The following is a 19,314-nucleotide window of genomic DNA, read 5'->3' on the forward strand; positions in this document are numbered from 1 at the left end:
GCCAAACCTAAGAAATAACTAATGTGTGGGGATTCAGTATGTATACATCAATAATATAGAGAGGATAAAAAAAATATGAGCCAATGAATATCAGATGTGCATATACCATTGTGCTGAAGTGAACAAAAGAAAGGACAGATACTCTAAAAAGGGATTAATAGTGTGTTTAATGATTTGCAGATAGTGATTGAATGGCAAAAGAAAAAAACCCAGGTCGATACAGAAAGTACCATAAGCTTAGGACTACACTGATGTGTTAGTAAATGCTAAGAAAGATACGAGAGATACAGAAACGTACAGTATCCATCAACTCACCATCGGGCCGACATCCCCGTTTTCTCCTTTTTCACCAGGTGGGCCTGGTAAGCCCTAAAACCACAGAGTTGAAAAATAAAAGTCACTTCTGTGTTTGAATCCATATGTTTGGTGAATTTCTAATGAAAATGTTAATTAAAAACATGGAAACTATGATTGGGATACTTGCATTTGCTAAAATACTTATATTGTACGTCTTATACACACGCGATAAAATTTTACACCAATATTCACAAGTAAAATTTATGTTTTGTAAAACATTGAGCCATTTAATTTTTGTTATGAAACCTAAATACACAATTCGATCTTGGTATTATGACAATAACATATTTCTTGTTATTCTTGTTTTTGAATGTTTGTACTGCAGAATTTCAGATGTAATCTAAGCAAGCAATGAAAATACAAACAATCATTAAGACCTCACTACCTGCTTTTTTTTTTGCTTTTTTCTTCTGGTAACTGGGAATCGAACTCACGATCTTGCACTTGCCAGGCAGGCGATGTGCCGCTGAACTAAATCCCCAGCTCCTGATATTTTAGTTTAATTACTGACTCTTTGCTGCTATATTGCAGTGGTTAGAAGTTAAGTGATTATGAGCAACAATAATAAATATAATTTATGTATTACCCTAATGAATACATGCACAAAGTAGTTGAAACACGAATTTCCAAAATTCAGTACCTGCTTTTTTGCATAGTTGATGAGTTTTGAGATTTTTATTCTATTTTAACTTACCTTGCTCTACTTCATTTTTTAAGTACAGGCAATAACCCACTAAAATGTTTTTATGACCTACTAATGCCATATAATTTTCAGTTAGGAGACTGCTTTATTGACTGTATTTGCGAAGTTTTAGGTGTACAGTGTATTCCTTTTCATGAGAAAACCTTAATTACTCTTTCATAATGGACAGCACACACCAGAATTTCTTTTTTGTGTATTTGTTTGTTTTTCTCAAATGTCGGTAAGATGTTTAAGAAGAGATGGCTATTTGCACTTCCCAATCTGTTTCCATCCTCTGAGAGTCACTTCTAGAACTGCAAAGTGTGTAGAAAGAACTACCCAAGTAATGTTTTCTAAATCTTAGTCCGCGCAAAACTTACAAGAAGGTGATTACTAAAGTTTTTGATTCCTAGGACCTCAACTTCAGAGATTCTACTTAATTTATGAAGCACAGAATCTTCAATGCTTAAGAATAAAAGAGGAGTTTAACATAGATGACATAAATATTTCTCTTTAAGACCATTTTCTTAAGTTATAGGCATGGCAAATTAAATATAAAATTTGGGCAAACGGCACATACCATAATAATAGCAACCCTTTTGTTTTATTTAAAATCCAACATATTTTATTACAGACTGAGTTTGATTTAGAATCTGCACGTTGAATGACAGGTTAACTTTGGTTCATAGGCTTTTGTTTGTTTGTTGTATTTTGCATATTCATTATCATTTTTGTATATCATTATTACTATCAGTTTAATAGAAAATTCCAAACAGAAATTTCTTGAAATTACTTTTGACCATAGTCTGGGCTACACTGAAATAGAATGTTCTTATTATTAAAAGTTTCAGAGACATAATGAGTCAAATTTTCTTTTTGCAAGGAACTAAATGTGCTTAATGGTAGTACACTTATTCACATCTAATACGCCCTAAACTTTTACTGGGGAGTGGTGAATGCATGGAAAAATTTTATTTTAGGATCAGTGAATTTAAAATAATTTTCCGCTTTATTGATAACATCAAAAGATGAAAGTACGTCAGCAACTCTCATACACATACACCTTCATATGCAGATAAGTAGTACATGGGCTGCATACAAACTCATTTAATACAAATATTGGCTCCTTATTGTTTATATATGTACTTGCTAACATTTATTTGTCATGAGGATTCAATTGAAGGATACAGGGCTCATTGCAAGCAGGTTAATTGCATTAGCGCCTTTTCAGTTTCCTAATTTAAAGTGGTAGTTGTGGAAAATACAATCAATTTTTAATTAACTTGATTTCCTGAGCCATTCTCATCAAAGAATAGGTTTCTTTAAATAATTTTTATTGACTATTTTGTCACTATAAGCTGTAATGCACCTGTTTTTAACCATAAGTACTGAGTTCCTAAATTATAACTTCAAAGAATTCATAACAACTAAATAAATAAAAAACCACAACATTAGATATAACCATATTTACAAACACCTAATTTCAGTGGCTTGTGGTTTTCACACATGTTCTTCTCACACATATTGATGAGTGATCTTCATAACTGCTTATTTATTATTGTTTAACAACTATAAAGAGTTAAAAATAACACATATGAACATAAGGTCTTTTTCCACCATTCAAGTATAAAACTATTTTGGCTTTAAAATGACACAGAAATTAGAATGCCTTGTACACTGATAATCCATTCAATAGGTTAACAATAATTACACTGCAATTTATTATATTGCATTTAAAATTAACTTCTACAACTATAGACAGAAGCACCTATTTACTATCAAAACCTAATATTTTGTAATTTTATTGATGAAAATAAAGATAATTGAATTACAAAAATTTCATATTTATGTACTTTTTTATCATCACAAATTCTTAGATACATTGAACTGGATGACTTAATTTAGCCCTCTGAAGTCACTATTGTGGAAGTAATATCTGTATGGTTCCTAAGTGTTATTTAAAACAAAACGTTATAATCTCCCACAGGATCATCCTGTGCACATAGAATAATCACATAGAGTGAGAAAGCAGTGGAAGAATCCAGGGGTCTCCAGATCTGTAAGAGTCAGTGTGTATCACATAACGGATGGAAAGAGAGCAGGAGACAGATCTCTGCGATGTTTTGCCTAAGTCCATTCCTAAGATGTATCTGAATAATAATGTCTCCGCTTGCAGTGTTTTCACTTTCCTATTTCCTCTCCCAAAAATGTTTTGCAAAGTACAAATTGCAATTTTGAAGTAAGTTACCTTACATGATCTTTTACAAGTAATTTCTTTAATTTCTCTATTGTTGTTAAACACTTGCTGTTGTCAATTGCTATCAGCAGTTTGCTATTTCTCCAAATGCTTTTACAGTTTGATAGTCGTTTGCAGTACAAGCATTTCCTGCTCTGAGACATACTAAAAACCATTCTAATATGTTAGCCTTAGTTATCAGAACTGTAAAACTGTAGTTCACTTTTTAAACAAAATGAGAATGAAGAAAGACATGTAATACTTCAGGTGGGATAAATATAACCCGGTTTATCTTCAGGAAAACTAATGAAACTTGCAATTTAAAAAAAACAACCAACTACCGCTTTAAAAAAAAATTGAAGTTCAGATGAACATATAACTAAAATTAAATACTCATTCTGGTTAAAAATTGTTCCCTAGTTCTTACACAAAAAAGCATAATGATGTGTTGTTTTACCTCCACCAATAAAAGTTAGTGGGAAGGAGAACTAATAGTGTAAACAGTTCTGAGAACACCTTACCTGAAGACCAATGGGACCGGGAGGCCCAGGGAAACCTCTTGCACCCTCATCGCCTTTCTGTCCAAACATTCCCTGCTGTCCTCTGGGACCTGGCTCACCATCGCCGCCCTACAGAACAGTAAGAGAAATTATCACACATTGCAAAACCGTCACGATATACTACAGAACTATGTTGCCCTTTCTAATTCATTAAAAGCTAATTTCTTTGAGAAGAACCAAACAAAATGTAGACTAACATTTCTGTTTTCTGCTGCAAATATGCCTCTCTTTGTTTCACTAACATTCTTCGTTTCCAGAGTATGGTTGCTTGTGACTTGATCAAGGATACCAAATAAAATAATGCCTGTCTAATGGGAAAAACAGTGTTCAAAATTTACTGCACATTGAGTACTTCCAAGTACTTGTTCTTATTTTCAGACCAAGGCACACTGTTTTCGCTAGGATCAGCTAGTTTGGCTGCATTAACTTAAATGCGATTTAACATCAAGCAGAGGAACAAAAGTACTGCCACACAAATACTACTGGTCCTGTGACAATCATAATTCCAATCTGGAAGTTGTGAGGATTTAGGTTTGGTGAACAAAGTTGAGTACTTACAGCAATTCCAGGAGCACCAACAGGCCCTTGGAGACCAGGGGGACCAGGAGGACCCTACAGGGAGGTAAAAGCAGTACTTTTACAATAATTCAGGAAAACCTCAACTATATAGAGCAAAACCTTTGGCTGATTACAAACTTATTTCAGAGTCACTTGCACTTAGACAGGTCAACTGTTATATATATTTTATAACTTGGAGACTCATACATCCATCATTGGAGTCAATTTTAAGTTGACATTTATTAAAAAGCATTGTATCTTCAATGTTGTGAAGGTCTTGCAATAAAACTGTATGCTAATCTAAATCAAGGCATTTGAAAAGTTTTAAAACATGAGATTTCTTTCATGAGGTATTTATGGGTCAGAAGCAACACCGCATGTATGTTTTTTCTGTATATTAAATTGTAATGAAAATCAGGATTGTGAGGATTCTATAGATAAAATGTAATGATATATGAAATTTGAAAATGTTTGCATGCACACACATGCCAATTTATTATTATATTAAATATAAGCACATCTTTGTTTTGAACAAAAGATCTCAAAAGTCATTATGAGTCTTACATACACAGGCACTTCTTAACTTGTTTTCTTACATTAATGACTCCTCAGGTTGCATAAGAGATTCAGACACCAAGGAAATAAAAGCCATTGAATTGTATTCTTCTTTATCAAGTATGGCTTTGGGGGAAATTCACCTCAAGCAAAGGTTGTGAAAATGTTGTCCAAGGATATCTGAGAACCTTTCACATTTCTGAAAGCTCAAAACTGGTCTCATAAAGACTCTAATTTGTGTGATCAAATTTTGAAAAGATGCATAAAGTTCTTTTTGCATTATACCAAAATGCAATGCCTATCACATAAGCCAAGTAGATTATAGTTTAAATTTCAATCTGAACCAGTAATTTCACATGAAATACTATTTTCACTTGAGAGACTGATCATAAAACTTATTATTTAGACTTGGCAATCTGACAGTTATATTACTGAAAATATAGCAAGGCTATGATTCCAAGGAAAACAATTGACTGCATTTTTTATCAATGATAAAATTTAAACTTTCAAGATACATTTGAATTTTTCATATCTTGCATGTACCACTGTGGGCCTCATAGCTTCCCATTCTGAAAGATTTTAATGAAATAACATAAAGAGTTCATTGGTTTGCTATCAGAATCCATACTAAAGTTGATCGTCAAGAAAATGCAGCATTATCAAATTTCTACGTGGAATCAAAGAATATCCAAATTTAACTGAGATGTTTTTTAGATGTTTTCCCCTTTTCTAATTACATATCTGTGTGGATTTCAACCAAAATAACATGTCATTACAGATCTCATTGAGAAACAAATTTGAGAATATAGCTTCTTCTATTAAGGTAGGCAGAAAGAATATATGCTACTCTTTATATATATTTGCTTTGGGGAAAATATAGCTATTACTCACTAAATGTATGTGTTATTATTTTCAATAAATCAATATAAGAATATCTAAAATTCCTCTATTATAAAGCACAGTATAAAAACCCACAGAGACAAAAGCATTTCGATGTCTTAAAAAAGGCAAGGAGTGTACAAAGGTCTAAGACAAAAATGTGTGAAAACCCATGGCTTAAATGTTAGTCATGCAGTCATATTTAATGAGAACTTTTAAAGAAGAAATAGAAAGCTTTTCAAACATAGCTTTTATTATGCATATGCTAATTAAACAAGTAGCATGTGCTTTTTACTGCAATTATCTCCAAGTTGTTTTTGTTTTGATTCTAAATTTTTCTTCTTATTGGAAACATTCACCTCATAGGATTTTGCAAGTCCATTCTAATAATACGTCTTCTCAAGTTGTGTGTTAAGATATTCAGCAATTTCAACTAAGAGGGCATCAGAATTACAGATAAGCCAAAGACAGAACTGAAACGCTTTACTGGAAGTAACAGCTGGGAGTGATACATAAATTACTGTAAAAAAATATACAAATGGACATTACTTTCCCAATTTGGATTTCTATTGGAAAGAAAACATGCGAACACTTAAAGAAAAATTGAAAGACCTTAAGAAGTATCTGTAGACGTTATTTAAAGAATATAAAATAATACAGTTCTAAAGTAAAGAAGCTATCATCAAAAAAAAAGGAAGAAAAAGAAGCTACCATCACCAAATGAACCAAATATAACATGGAGGAAAAAAATTTAAATATATTATTTGAGCAGTATTTAAACTGGGAAACAGTGACAAAAATCTCTTAGAGGCAAGAGTGAATATACTATTTGAGGGAGAAACAAGGTATTTTGATAGATTATTTGCTAAACAAAGTAAGTGCCATATATGAGAAAAGATTTATTAACCTACAGTCATATAGAATGTAGCAGTTGTATTTCTTTTCATAGACATATGCATATTTTTCATAATCATGTGGAAAAAAGAGGCTATTTCTTTGTATTACTCATATTTGCTAAAGTGGAAACAATAAAAAACTTGTAAATATCAGATTTACTTCAACACATAACTGTAAAATCTCAGAGAATTATAGAGCATTCAGAACTATACAACCATAAAACATACTGAAATATTAATGTTAAAATACCTGGCTAGTTGACCAAGTACTACTACTGGAAAATATCCATGGAAAACAGCAAAAGGTGTTCAATGAAGATCCAGTCTCAATAAATAGCAATCAACTCACATTTTCTCCTTTGTCACCCTTGCTGCCTTTTTGTCCCGGTTCACCAATTTCGCCCTGTATTTGAAAGATTTAAATTAGTCTCTAATACATCATACATGCCATTGCACCATAGTCATTCTCATTTAATATAATCACACGGTGCTCAGTAACACGGTTGAAAGTGTAAAATCCTGGTCTCTTTCTGTTTCTGACTTTCTGGTATTGGCCAACGCACAGACAAAGCAAGTCAGTTCAGCTTTCTGGAATACTGGAGCTGAATGCACAACTTAAATCATTTATTTTGTCTCTAACACATCATTATAAACTCATAATGAAAGTACACCAATTTACAGGCAAATAATCACACGTTGCTCAAAAAGTACTTTTCTCTTCTCCTAGTTTTCCAAATATCAAGATGATACATTATCAGACTGCTGATTTTAAAATGTTCTATAGCAACTTCCGTATTAAAAATACATGTAATTGAAATATTTGGCACAACCCTATTTACTGAAGAAAAAGCTGCATGTTGTGTTATTCGGAAAAGGCAGTACATCGTGTGAGAATGTAGCTCATCCATAAGGCTTAATGTGCACTACCCACGGCACAAGGGTTAAATGTACATTATTTTTATGTTTATATATTTCAGGAAAAAAAAAACAACAACTAAATGCTCTGGTTATCCCTGTTTTCTTAACCCATTTTTTCCTTTTTATCTATATATTATTCCATATAGGACAAAGTAATGCCCAACCTCTAAAACCAAACCTTTGAGCCCATGGAAGGTGCAACAGAATTTGAAAAAGGGAATCTTTCACTGGACCCTACACCTTAGAGACGCTAATTATAAAATGCTTAGGGAAGAAATCAGACTTTCTCATGGACTGTACAAACACAAACGGTGAGCACCAACCTTGTCTCCGTCCTCTCCTGGAGAGCCAGCAGGACCAGCCGGGCCAGGGAGACCCACGGGACCTTGAACTCCATCTCTGCCCGCAGGGCCTTGGGGACCTTTTTCTCCCTGCATTGAAAAATCCAATAGATCAGTAACTGACTGTAAGAAACCGAGGAATGAGCTGTTCACTGCAATTTATAACTATAACTATATATGATACAACATTAACTCCTACATTTGACAAAAATAAATTATTTCATAATTCTGAAGGGGAAAAATTCCAACTAGCAAATGTTAATAGAACAGATCCCTCCACTGGTCCCTCACTGAGTCATCTGTGACTCTGACTATGGCCCACAAAACTTATTAGGAGTCAATTGTGAATTTTCCTTTCAAATGGATACTTTCTAAGCAAACCTGGCCCCGTGGATGCCCGGTGTTCGTGGCTCTTGCTGACCCGTCCACTTCCTTCTCTTCAGCTCCACTCTAGTCCCTGCGCAGTGGACACGAGCTCAGACAACCGCAAAACCCAGCTGCTCGTGGGTCCAGCCTTGCAGTCTGTCTTACAAGTAACACTTTCCTATTTTTAACAAAGGCTTTATGGATGCCTTTGGATTTTGTTATTTTAATTCCTGTTGCTTTTCCTGATTCTAAACACGGTTACCTTTCCTGCATTTGTTCGTTTTTATTCTGCCAACAGCCATCATTTTTGTGTTTACAGATTTGCCTGTATTATGTCATTTTAAATAATACAGACTTCACAGTGAAGACAATTTCTATATCCTTTAAAGCAGGGTGTCACAAAAGCAGCACCCGCCACGGCCTCTTAGGAACCATGCTGCAGAGCAGATGAGAGGCAGCGTGCAAGCAAAGCTCCGCCTGCATTTACAGCTGCTCCTCATGCCTGGCTTCACCACCGGATCGCCTCCCCCTGTCAGATCCGCAGTGACGTTAGATTCCCGTGGAAGCACAAAGCCTACTGTACGCTGCACATGGAAGGGATCCAGGTCGCATGCTCCTTAGAATTGTCCTGAAACCCTACCCGACTCTTGGTCTCTGGAAAAATTACTTTTCACAAAACCAAGCCCTTGTGCCAGCCAGGTTGGGGAATGCTGCTGTAAAGCATCTTTTCAGAGTTTAAAATGATCTATTTCTTCAGTCAAAATTTGATTAATTTTGAATAAGACAGCATTTCTGAGGGCATTCAGTGATTCTCTTTTCTCTTGTTAAAACAGCTGGAAATGCACCCACCCTTACATTCAGCCTTTGCATCATCTATTTCTCTGCAGTCTCCTCACCATGTCTTTCCCCGTTATACTGACCACCTTTTACATGCTTAAAGTTTTAGTACCTCTTGTTTTTCTGTTTGTTTTTGCCAACCAGGGACTGAACTCACGGATAGTACCTACTAGTCAGGGGCTCTAAAACTCGACTACCACCTATCCCTCCAGTTAACTCTTGAATGTAGTCTATTTCACCTCTCTCGATACTTTATTCTAAAATACTAGTGTTCATGGCCAGGCGTGGTAGTGCACACCTGTAATCCTAGCGCTCAAGAGGCTGAGGCAGGATGATCATTGTGAGTTTACAAGTCTTACAAGTAACAAGTTGATCCCTGAGCTACAAAGTGAGCTCAAGGCCAGCCTGGACTGTATAGTGAGGCCCTGTCTCAAAAAGATTAAAAAAAAAAAAAAACAACCACAAGTGTTCATCGTGTGAACTATTATAATTACTTGCTACCTTTTCCCACATTGATGAAGCCTAGTGTGATCCACCACGACCTGGCTACTACTTGATCAACATCTAGTTTATTAATTAATTCATAACAATAAAAGTAAAATATCTATAAAGTAAACTTGTTGACTGCTTAACTGTCCATAGTCCACATGATTTTTTGAAAATATGACACAGTCATCAAATAAAACATACCCTTGATATCTTTCAAATGATATACAGTGCTATAAATTTAGTTTTACCATTTATAACTTCACAAAATGGCATACCGCAATCTATACAGCTATTTAGAAATATCCACATTTCCCTAGGCAGTGTTCTTAATTTCACCCCTTCTACCTCTCCATTTACATTAACCACAAAATGTTGCCATAGAATATTGACAGTTGGTTTCCCATCCTCATGTCCCATGTTTTACTTGGCCTGGTCTCATACTGCACCTATACTCATAGCTTCAAATATCATCACAATTCTCCAAACGCAGCCTCTTTACTCAAAAGCTCACCCACGCATTGCTTCATCCTTCTTTCTGACACTCTGGTTCACACACTGATGACGAAGATAATAATGATTCCTTACTGAAAAACCACAAAGTGCTTTAGAACTGTAATTCCATCTAATCCTCACAAAGCACTATGATTATCCTCTTTACGGAAATGAGGAAACAGAGTTTTGATGTTAAGAACTTTAAAAGAAATCATAAGCTAAATAAAAAAGAAAGCTGAGTCCAAAGCCAATTTTAAATGTCTGTAAATTAGAAATCATAATCTTTTCTAACTTCCTCACTTTTCACTGATTCTCTTCATAGTACTGGCACAGCAAGTAAAAATACCACAGTACATTAATAACTAGGACACAACGCACTCAGGACTTCTATCTACTGTGCATTTTTCTTTTAGCTCCCTGGCTTACCTGAGCAGATCCACATGAATGCACTCCTTGCCTTTATAGTCTAATACTGCTTTTGCAGCCAACTATAAGTATTCTATGGGCATAAATGTCCACTGGGTCAAATCCCAGCCTCTCTTTCTCTATTTTGCTTTCTTCAGCTTTCTATCTTGTTTGTGTTTTACAGCATTCAATAAAGAGATTCTTCTTCCTTGGTCTATTTAATGACACGCCTCTGGAAATACACATACACATACATATATGCAAATACATTTCCTTTCACACCTCACACATATTACAATTTTCCAGAGAGATCCAAACCTCTGTTCTTTCTCCACACTGCCTCATATTTTACTCCAAAAAAGTGTTCTTAACTTTGCTCTTAGGTAAGTATATGGAACATACTTTTTCTAAAATCCCTAACTCCTCTGGCTTAATTTATTTATGGTTAGTTCATTTTCTTTTCTGTAGCTTGAGTCTAGCTTTCCCACCCATTCCTACAATTATAACCCCCAAAAGACACATAATTAATACAGCTGTCTGCCTGTAACCCCTCTATGAAGTACATTCTCAGTGCAGTGTTCCTTAAGAATCATATTCCACATCATGCCCAGCATCTTTTGTTTACATTTTCTGAATTAGTTTGTGATCTTATCTTGGAGTAAGAGAGAACGTTTTCATAAAAAACTGATTAAATCTAAGGCAGAAACATAAATGGAAAAACCCTGACACAGAAACATAAATCTAATAAGTAGGATAAAGTCCACAATCACTAAAATATAACTATTTTAAAACCAAATAAATATGATACGAAAAAATTAGTCAGATGTTTCCCACGTCTCCCTTGAGACCAAGGCGGAATGAGACGGCATTCACTCCCTGAGGACGGAAATGGTTGAAGCAGTAATACAGGAGGTGTGAACAGTTCACACTTTTCTAATATAAAGCAGCAAGGTGTAATTTTAATCAAAACTCCCAATTTTATGTTTTAAAAAGGAGCAAAATGAGAAGGATCTTACAATAATAACATCTAACTCCCGCACAGATATTAGGGTTTCATAAAGTGTGGAAAATGTCATCTCATTTAATTGAATTTGAAATTTTCTCTATTATAAATATGAGAGGAGGTGCCTTCACTACACCAGGCATATGTGCAGAGAAAATGCACTGAGCTATGAAGAGCTAATATTCCAGAATATAAAGTAATAATTTGTGTAAGTCAGCTGTTTAATATCATCTCTACCGACATTACTTACGGGAGCACCTTTCTCTCCAGCTGGGCCAGGAGGTCCCTGGGGTCCCGGACGCCCTGGCAAACCAATGGGGCCCGCTGTACCTGCTGATCCGCGTTCTCCTGGCGAGCCCTAGCACACAAGGAAAGACATATTTTAATGATGGAAAAAATGATACTGACTTGAGTCACTTAACGAACAATGGAATCTTGCAGTTTAGTAGAAATTATAAAATGTAACTTTTAGACAATTTTAAGATCTCAAAAAGGAATTGTTGTAACCACTACTGGGAAAACAGATTTCTAGTCCCAATGTGAAGTGCAAAAGTTGGAGTTAGGAAAGATTGATGACGTGAAAAAACACTTTAAAATATTAGCTATTTAACATTTCATACATATTTTCATTTGTGTTTACAATTGTGAGAACTATAAACCACACATCTAATATATCTAACTTTTTATGCAATTTTCTTTTTGTGTTATAAAAGACTGGCAGAATATACTCCCTACACAACTATTTCTTAAAATTATTTGTGAGTTTCAATCCAAAGCTCCTACATCAAAATGACTTCGGAAATTCCCAAACATAACTGTTCACATAGTTAAGTTTGATAACAAGTAACCCAGAATTTGGACTTTTTCCCCAGACAATAAGCCTTTAAATTCACTGAAAGTCCTCTAGGAATGATGGAGTCCTCTTATGAAGACCGAGTAGTACATTTTTATTTGAATGGGTTATAGGATTCGCTTTAAAGAACGATGTATGTACTGTAACTAACTTGCTTTACAAAATCTCATGTAATGTATTTAAAAAAACAAGCATGTGGATATTGCCTTCATGTTAATTATCTGCAACAACAATTTCCAAACAAGATTTAGGACAAGAATAAGAAATATGCATAAATTCTCTAAGTTAAGAAAGCTGAAATGTAACCTACTTCCAATTGTATTTAATAAAGCATAACTTTATGTTGTTTTTGGATTAGTTTACTAAATAACTGGTTAAGTTACAATTTCCCATATTATTTTATGATTGAAACAAATTTAAAAATAGTTTCACATCAGTTTCACTAGGAAAATTACCAATAGTAGCTTCCTTTAATAATTAACATACTTGTATAACGATATGATTTCAAAAATCAGAGGAAATGATTTATAAAATCTAGAAGACATGTTATTTTAAAACAATGCATTTGCTAATATACTTCCCTCTATATTGAAAATCATTTTATTGCATAAATCTGAAGTACTAAACTTGTTCTAATTTATATTTTAATTATCTTAGGAGCTAGTAATTCACAAATATGAGAACAATGGTAATAACATCCACAATTTGTGTTTATACAGTGTTTTACAGTTTACAAAGTAGTTCATTTCTTTTTTCTTTCTACCCTTACAAAAACTCGGATAAATTGATAGTGTTGTGGTATCTCACCTTTAAAAATGAGGAACCTGTGGTTCAAGGCTTTTGCCTATGGACGAGGTAACTGTCCTCAGAATCACGTAACTACTTACGGAAAACCTGATCTTAGAATCTAGTCAGTGCTTTCTCCACAGAGACGCCCACTGCCTCTCTCCCATGAGAAGATAATTTGGAATAACAATAACTCCCAATGGCTCTTTCCTTGGAATTTGTTTCCATTCAACTCACATTCATTTTAACCAACATTCAATTTCATTGAAGTGCTCAGTGGTTACAAAAAGTTGATGAAAAATTTACCTTTAATTTTTTGACATTTTTTTTAAAAAAATTCACTAGCTATATAAAATAATTTTTGGCTGGTTATATGAATACTAAAGCAGCTGAAGTAAACGGAAGGGAGGATACAGGAGATAAGAACGACAAGGACATATGACTTTTACCGCTTTTTTGTTATTATTGCTCCTGAGTAATTGAACTACTGTGGTAATTTTTGTAATTGTGGGGTGTTTTAAACATAGGAGACTGAAATAATCTGGAGAAACTCTGCCAAAAATATGGTGAAAGAAATTGTGAAATTTGAACTTTATTTAAATAAAGACTGGCATTTTTGAGGTGTATGCACATGTATAAAGACAAACCTAAAAATATTTTTCACATGTATCATAACTAATGAAGAATCCTGTGAAAATTACATATTTACCAATGAAGTATTCCACATATCAAAGACAAGGACAGCTGCACGAGAAATTCAGTTAGTATTTTCCAGATAAAACACATCTACACCTTTGTCGATGTGTATTTTTAATCTAATAATAACGTATTTTTTATGGAGAAGAGTCAATCCCAAGTGGTATAACTGTGAACCAAATGGCAAATTTGGGATGAATAATTCAAGAGATGTGTGCAAAAGAAAAAATAATAGTCTTCTAGGTGTTGTACATTGGAACGTGCAGCCCTGTGGGTGAAAATAACTCAAATGTTTATCTGTAACTACTCACTGAAAGGAGAAGGGAAACAAAGGCAGAAAAAGGAGAAGAGTAGAAGAGTAGGAGCAGGATGAACCAATCTCCTGAAATGAGAGGAAAGCAGAGGGGTCCCTTGAATCCATAAAATGAGAAAAAAGTCAAGCAGTAAAAGCATACATCTTAGTAAAAGAAAAACATGCGCAGAAGACCATATGTGATGCAGGAAGGGTTATTCCGCCCCATTAAGGTGAAATCAATATGCCTACAGACAAATCCTCCCTGTCGGGAAAGCTGATCACTATACATAAAAGGTGACTGTATAATAATTTTTCTTTTAATATTTCATTTGTAAACCACTGAAAACAATCACTGGCCATTTGTTTTATCAAAAATAAAATAAGCATTCTATATAAGTGATCAGATTTTTTAATAGGTAATTCACTATACAAAAGGGCATGCAATTTGAGTCATTCAAGCCATAAAATCGCTCTTTAACCCTCTTCACTTCATTAACTGTTCATTACTACCCGAGGAGGATATCATGGTAGACTATGAAAGGCTGAAAAGCATGAGGTTGAAATGATAAAAGGGGGATGGGGAGCTTATAAAAGGAAAACACTCTTTTTCAATCAACGTGCAAAGTACTTTGGATGTGTGATGTTTTTTAATCCCTATATAACTTCATTTTTTCATGTAAAGGCCATCAGGCTCAAGGTTTATGTGCCCTGATTCACTACAAAGTTTTTTGTAACTCTGTAGTTTATAAGTCAGCAAGCTTTTCCCCTCAACGTTTTGTACTCACATACTTCAAACACTGTGTTGTTTCCTATACAGGATAATATTGCCATTTAAGGTCCCTTCTGGAAAAATTCACATGGGCTGAAAAGTCTCCAAATTCATAAAAGCATTCACCTTTATACAAAGAGCCACTGTCCATTTTCAGTTCCACCAAAGAATTGTTTTCAGTTTTGATATCTGTTCAACACACGTATGATCTGAGATGCTACGGAGTTTTTTCATTAGGCTGCACTTGTGATTCTAAAATTTAAATATTTCTTTCCTATCAATGCTGAACACAAATATTTTGTGCTAACACATCTTCCTGAAAATGTATCTATTATTTCCCAGGAAAATATTCCTGCACACATCCTTAAAAGTTTTCTTAACTTTACATTTCCTAATTTAATTTTCTAATTCTAATCTGAAAATAATTTTCTCCTACATATTACTGTCTTACCGTTTTTTGCATAATTTTTACTTTTGGTCACATTTATATTCTGTTATGAAAAATTGTGGTCTCTTCTTATACTATAAAGAATATAGCCATTCTTTGGCCAAAATCAACAACACTCTTACTAAAAATTTTGTGTTTATTTGAGAATTAGATGATAGAGACATATTTCTAAGTATTCTGTACAGTCTATCATAGTACTGCATGTTCGCTATAGTTTTCTAATTGAGTTAACATAGGATAGCATTTAGCCTGAGTTTTCTCATAAGTATCCCCATGCTGTCTTCCTCAATACTCTCAAAGAAGAAAATATTCTGTATGCATCAACAGCAATAAATATAGAACATAATTTAATTAGTGATATGCACTTCTGTTTTTCCTAAATATGCAAACATGGTGGACATATTAAAACATTTAGGCTGAAGCTCTATTATGTGTAATTTTAAAATTTGTAGCCTATCATTTGAATATGTAGTTTCTCTAGTTGATATGGTTTCCAAATGAAAAGAAATGTGTATTATACCTTAATGGACACATTAGGAAAGACGTATTACATAAAAATCAATTGTGGAATCTACTGAAGAAAAGAATGTTTGATAAGTTGACAGTGAGACACACTTAACATTTAAATTATCAAGATATTTTAAATAATTATTTTAGTATATCTCAAGTAGAGATCAGAATGCTGATTTAAATGTAGGAGTGTACACAGTTTATAGATATCACACACTATATTCTCATTACAAAGCATAACTTTTAATTTCTTCCTTGAAGCATTCATAAGATTACATTTTAGATTACCATCTTTCTTGTGGAACCTATATTAAAATTAATAACAAAAATATATTACTTTTCTGTAGTTAAAATATTGTTCATGATCCTTGTCACAGCTCATAAACTTTGAAACAAATGATGCAAACAAGAAGGGACTTTTTCAATGTATATTTGTGCCCTAAGGTACAACTGCAATTTCCTTTCCTACGCGTTACTTCAAACTTTTGATAAGCCTAGATACTTTTAATAACCACATGCTCTGCAGTGATTTTATTTTATGTATAAATAATGAACAGTGAAAATCTCTGATGGTACCTACTGATTAAGCAAATGATATATAACAAATTGTAAATCTTACATATTCCCAGGTCAACTTTAAAAGAATAAACTTTATGAATCCTTTAATTTCAGCTGAACCACTGGAGAAGACCTATTTCTGTTTTTAAATTAAAATTTAAACCAATATTAAAGGAAAGTTCCATTTATACATTCAACAAAAATATGAGAACCTACTTTCTTTTGACTCTGACTGTGGAAAAAAAAATGTAGTTTTGTGGGTATCAGCCCTTGAGACATTCATACTGCATATGATTTTTTCTATAAATGGTAGGCATCTATAATGATAAAACTGCTTCCACTGCTGTACAGCTAGCAACAGTAAAGAAGCTTTTATAATTATCAGATAATTGAAAGAGAATACATAAAACATTTACAGTTAAATATTGATTTAAATGGATGATTATCATCTCCACAAACTTGGGATTCTGCCTGGTTAACCCAATGACCTCAGCACCTGGGATATTTACTATCACACAGATGACCTTTAAATATGTCGATTGAACATGTGATTTTTCCTTTCTCAGCACCGGTTCCAATAGCTTTCTGATGTTGCACAAATTCTCTTTGGCTGAATTTTCTCATCAATACATAGAGAAATAGTTGGTCATCAGGCTTTGAGATGTGTGATGTATGGATATATCTGGTCTGTGAACAATGCATCTATGACTGCAGTGGATGTTAGATACCTACATGAGCAAGTGTATATTTTAAAAGTAGATATTTACTTTCAAATAATTATAGAAATTATAGAAGAAAAAGGTCAGGTCTAGGAAGGTATAGGGTATTGTTAAGGTCATATTGTGAAAGTAAGGATACGACTTAGTCCACATAGCACAGTATTATACCTCTGTACAGAAATGGTGAATATTTTGCTTATCACAAGTGCTTCATTGGAAAGAATATGCAGAAAAAGGGCTAACTTGTAAAAATACTATTTTCCTAATTTTTAATTTAAGAAGTAATAGAAACATGACCATTTAAAAGTTCCTGAAGTTGTTTAGAGATCTCTGCCACTCCACTGTAACAGTCCAACCACTGTACAAGTGCACACACTGTTACGAGGTGCTGATTTCATCTCCTTGGGGTACCTAACAGCATCGTATGCACTTGCTTGTTACCAGGAGACCTAGTGTTCAACATGAAGACTAAAGTTAATAAAATTGATCACATGAAGGATTTTTGTTAAATAATTAGATCTTAGTTGCTCTTGACATAAAAACATAATTCTGTCAAATAATAGATATGTTCCTTTGCTTCACAAAAGTAACTATTTTTCTAACTACATGTATCCCATAACATTGTGTTGTAAATTTTAAATATAATTTTATTTATGAAAATGTTTTCCAAAAGCAATAATTTAGTATATGTCGAATTACATAAATTATAGTGACCATATAATCATAAGTATTCTGTCATTTCAATGCTAAGTACTACCCACGGTAGGAAACATGATTTTTTTCCTCTTGTTTTTAAGAGCATGCTTTTAAAAAGGAGGAATTCAAGTCTCTCTGTATGGTTGCCCTTCCTGACTTTTATGTTAGCTTTATCCCTCCTGCAGCCCCTCTTCAATTTGCAGCACCTTCTTCTAAATCACACCCTGGTAATGAAACAAGCGGTGATAAAATCAGCTTATGTTCTTGGAGCAGTGAGGACAGTGACTATGCCTCTAATTATTTATACAGAGAGGAGCACTAAAATACATATTTCACCAGTCACTTTCACTGTGTGCTTCTGAGGATCACTTTTAAGTAAATGAATTGACAAATAGGTAAATCATCTCATCAGCATTCAGCTACAAAGCTTCCAACAAGGGAGATCAGAAGCATAAACACAGAAAGTTCCTATGATACAGAAGTTATCAAGTAGAAAACAAAACTATGGGTGCCCTTGCCATTTAAAAGCTATGCTGACCTTCATGGAAAAAATACCATGAGGGAATTTCACTCTCCAGATGGTATATAATATATTTTAGATCTCAAGAGTTAAAAATTCATATGAAATGTAAAGCATTGCTATAATTTAAAGCATAAACTCTGAAAGATCAAATGGGTCTGACAGTTCTGCAGTCTTTGATCACTTGTCCTCACAAACATCTCTATATAGCTTCCTACTTTGATGTGGTTTACTGAGATCTACCTTGGCTGCATTACAGAAAATATTCTTTACCTTAGAAAGTACAGTATGTGCCTCAGTAAGTCAACGCGTGCCATCCTCCTGAAAATACTGCCTATTCCCTTTTTCGAGGTATGAGTAAACAACATGAAAAGAAGGTTCTCAACATACAGGAAAAAAAGAAAAGAAATAAGAAGTGTGATAAGAAGGGCATGCAAGCTCTTAGACAGGAGATGACAAGATATAAGAGGAAAATAGAGGCAGACTCTTCTGACGGCTACGTGAAGGAAAAGCAACAGGAAAGAGGTAGAGATTGCTCTACTCCACGACTACGAAACCCTCTCGCTGTTCGCTCTCTGACTCCTTGCATATACTTTCTCCACACATCTCCTACTGCTCCAAGACCAAAAAAAAAAAAAAAAAAAAAAAAAAACGGAGAGAGAGAAGTAATGATGGAGACCACTATGAAGCAACCTTGAGCAGGACTTAAATTAACCAATTGGCTTTCTGTGTTTACTTGTCAGTCTGTCCCAGGCCTAGGCCCCTTGTCTGGAGATGGGCAGCGGACTCACAGTAAGTGAACCTCTGTGAGTCACTGGTCCCGGCTGAGGCCTGCAGTGGCCTGTGAGGAAGGACAAGACAAGGTCACACCTAAGGACACCTGGCTCCAA

The 19,314-nt window shown here is 34.2% G+C and overlaps 1 protein-coding gene across 1 annotated transcript in view; it reads right to left on the reverse strand.

Annotated features, from left to right (window-relative positions):
* Positions 1–19,314, reverse strand: part of Col11a1 (collagen, type XI, alpha 1) — a 192,619-nt gene that overhangs the window by 50,309 nt on the left and 122,996 nt on the right. The window contains exons 42-47 of the mRNA XM_013516403.1: positions 11,825–11,932; positions 7,965–8,072; positions 7,073–7,126; positions 4,394–4,447; positions 3,797–3,904; positions 316–369 (exon numbers count right to left, since the gene is read on the reverse strand). Coding sequence (XP_013371857.1) covers positions 316–369; positions 3,797–3,904; positions 4,394–4,447; positions 7,073–7,126; positions 7,965–8,072; positions 11,825–11,932 — 486 coding nt within the window. The remainder of the gene's footprint in view (positions 1–315; positions 370–3,796; positions 3,905–4,393; positions 4,448–7,072; positions 7,127–7,964; positions 8,073–11,824; positions 11,933–19,314) is intronic.

This window comes from Chinchilla lanigera, unplaced genomic scaffold (genome assembly GCF_000276665.1).
Source record: "Chinchilla lanigera isolate Chin_1 unplaced genomic scaffold, ChiLan1.0 scaffold00034, whole genome shotgun sequence".
NCBI lineage: Eukaryota > Metazoa > Chordata > Mammalia > Rodentia > Chinchillidae > Chinchilla > Chinchilla lanigera.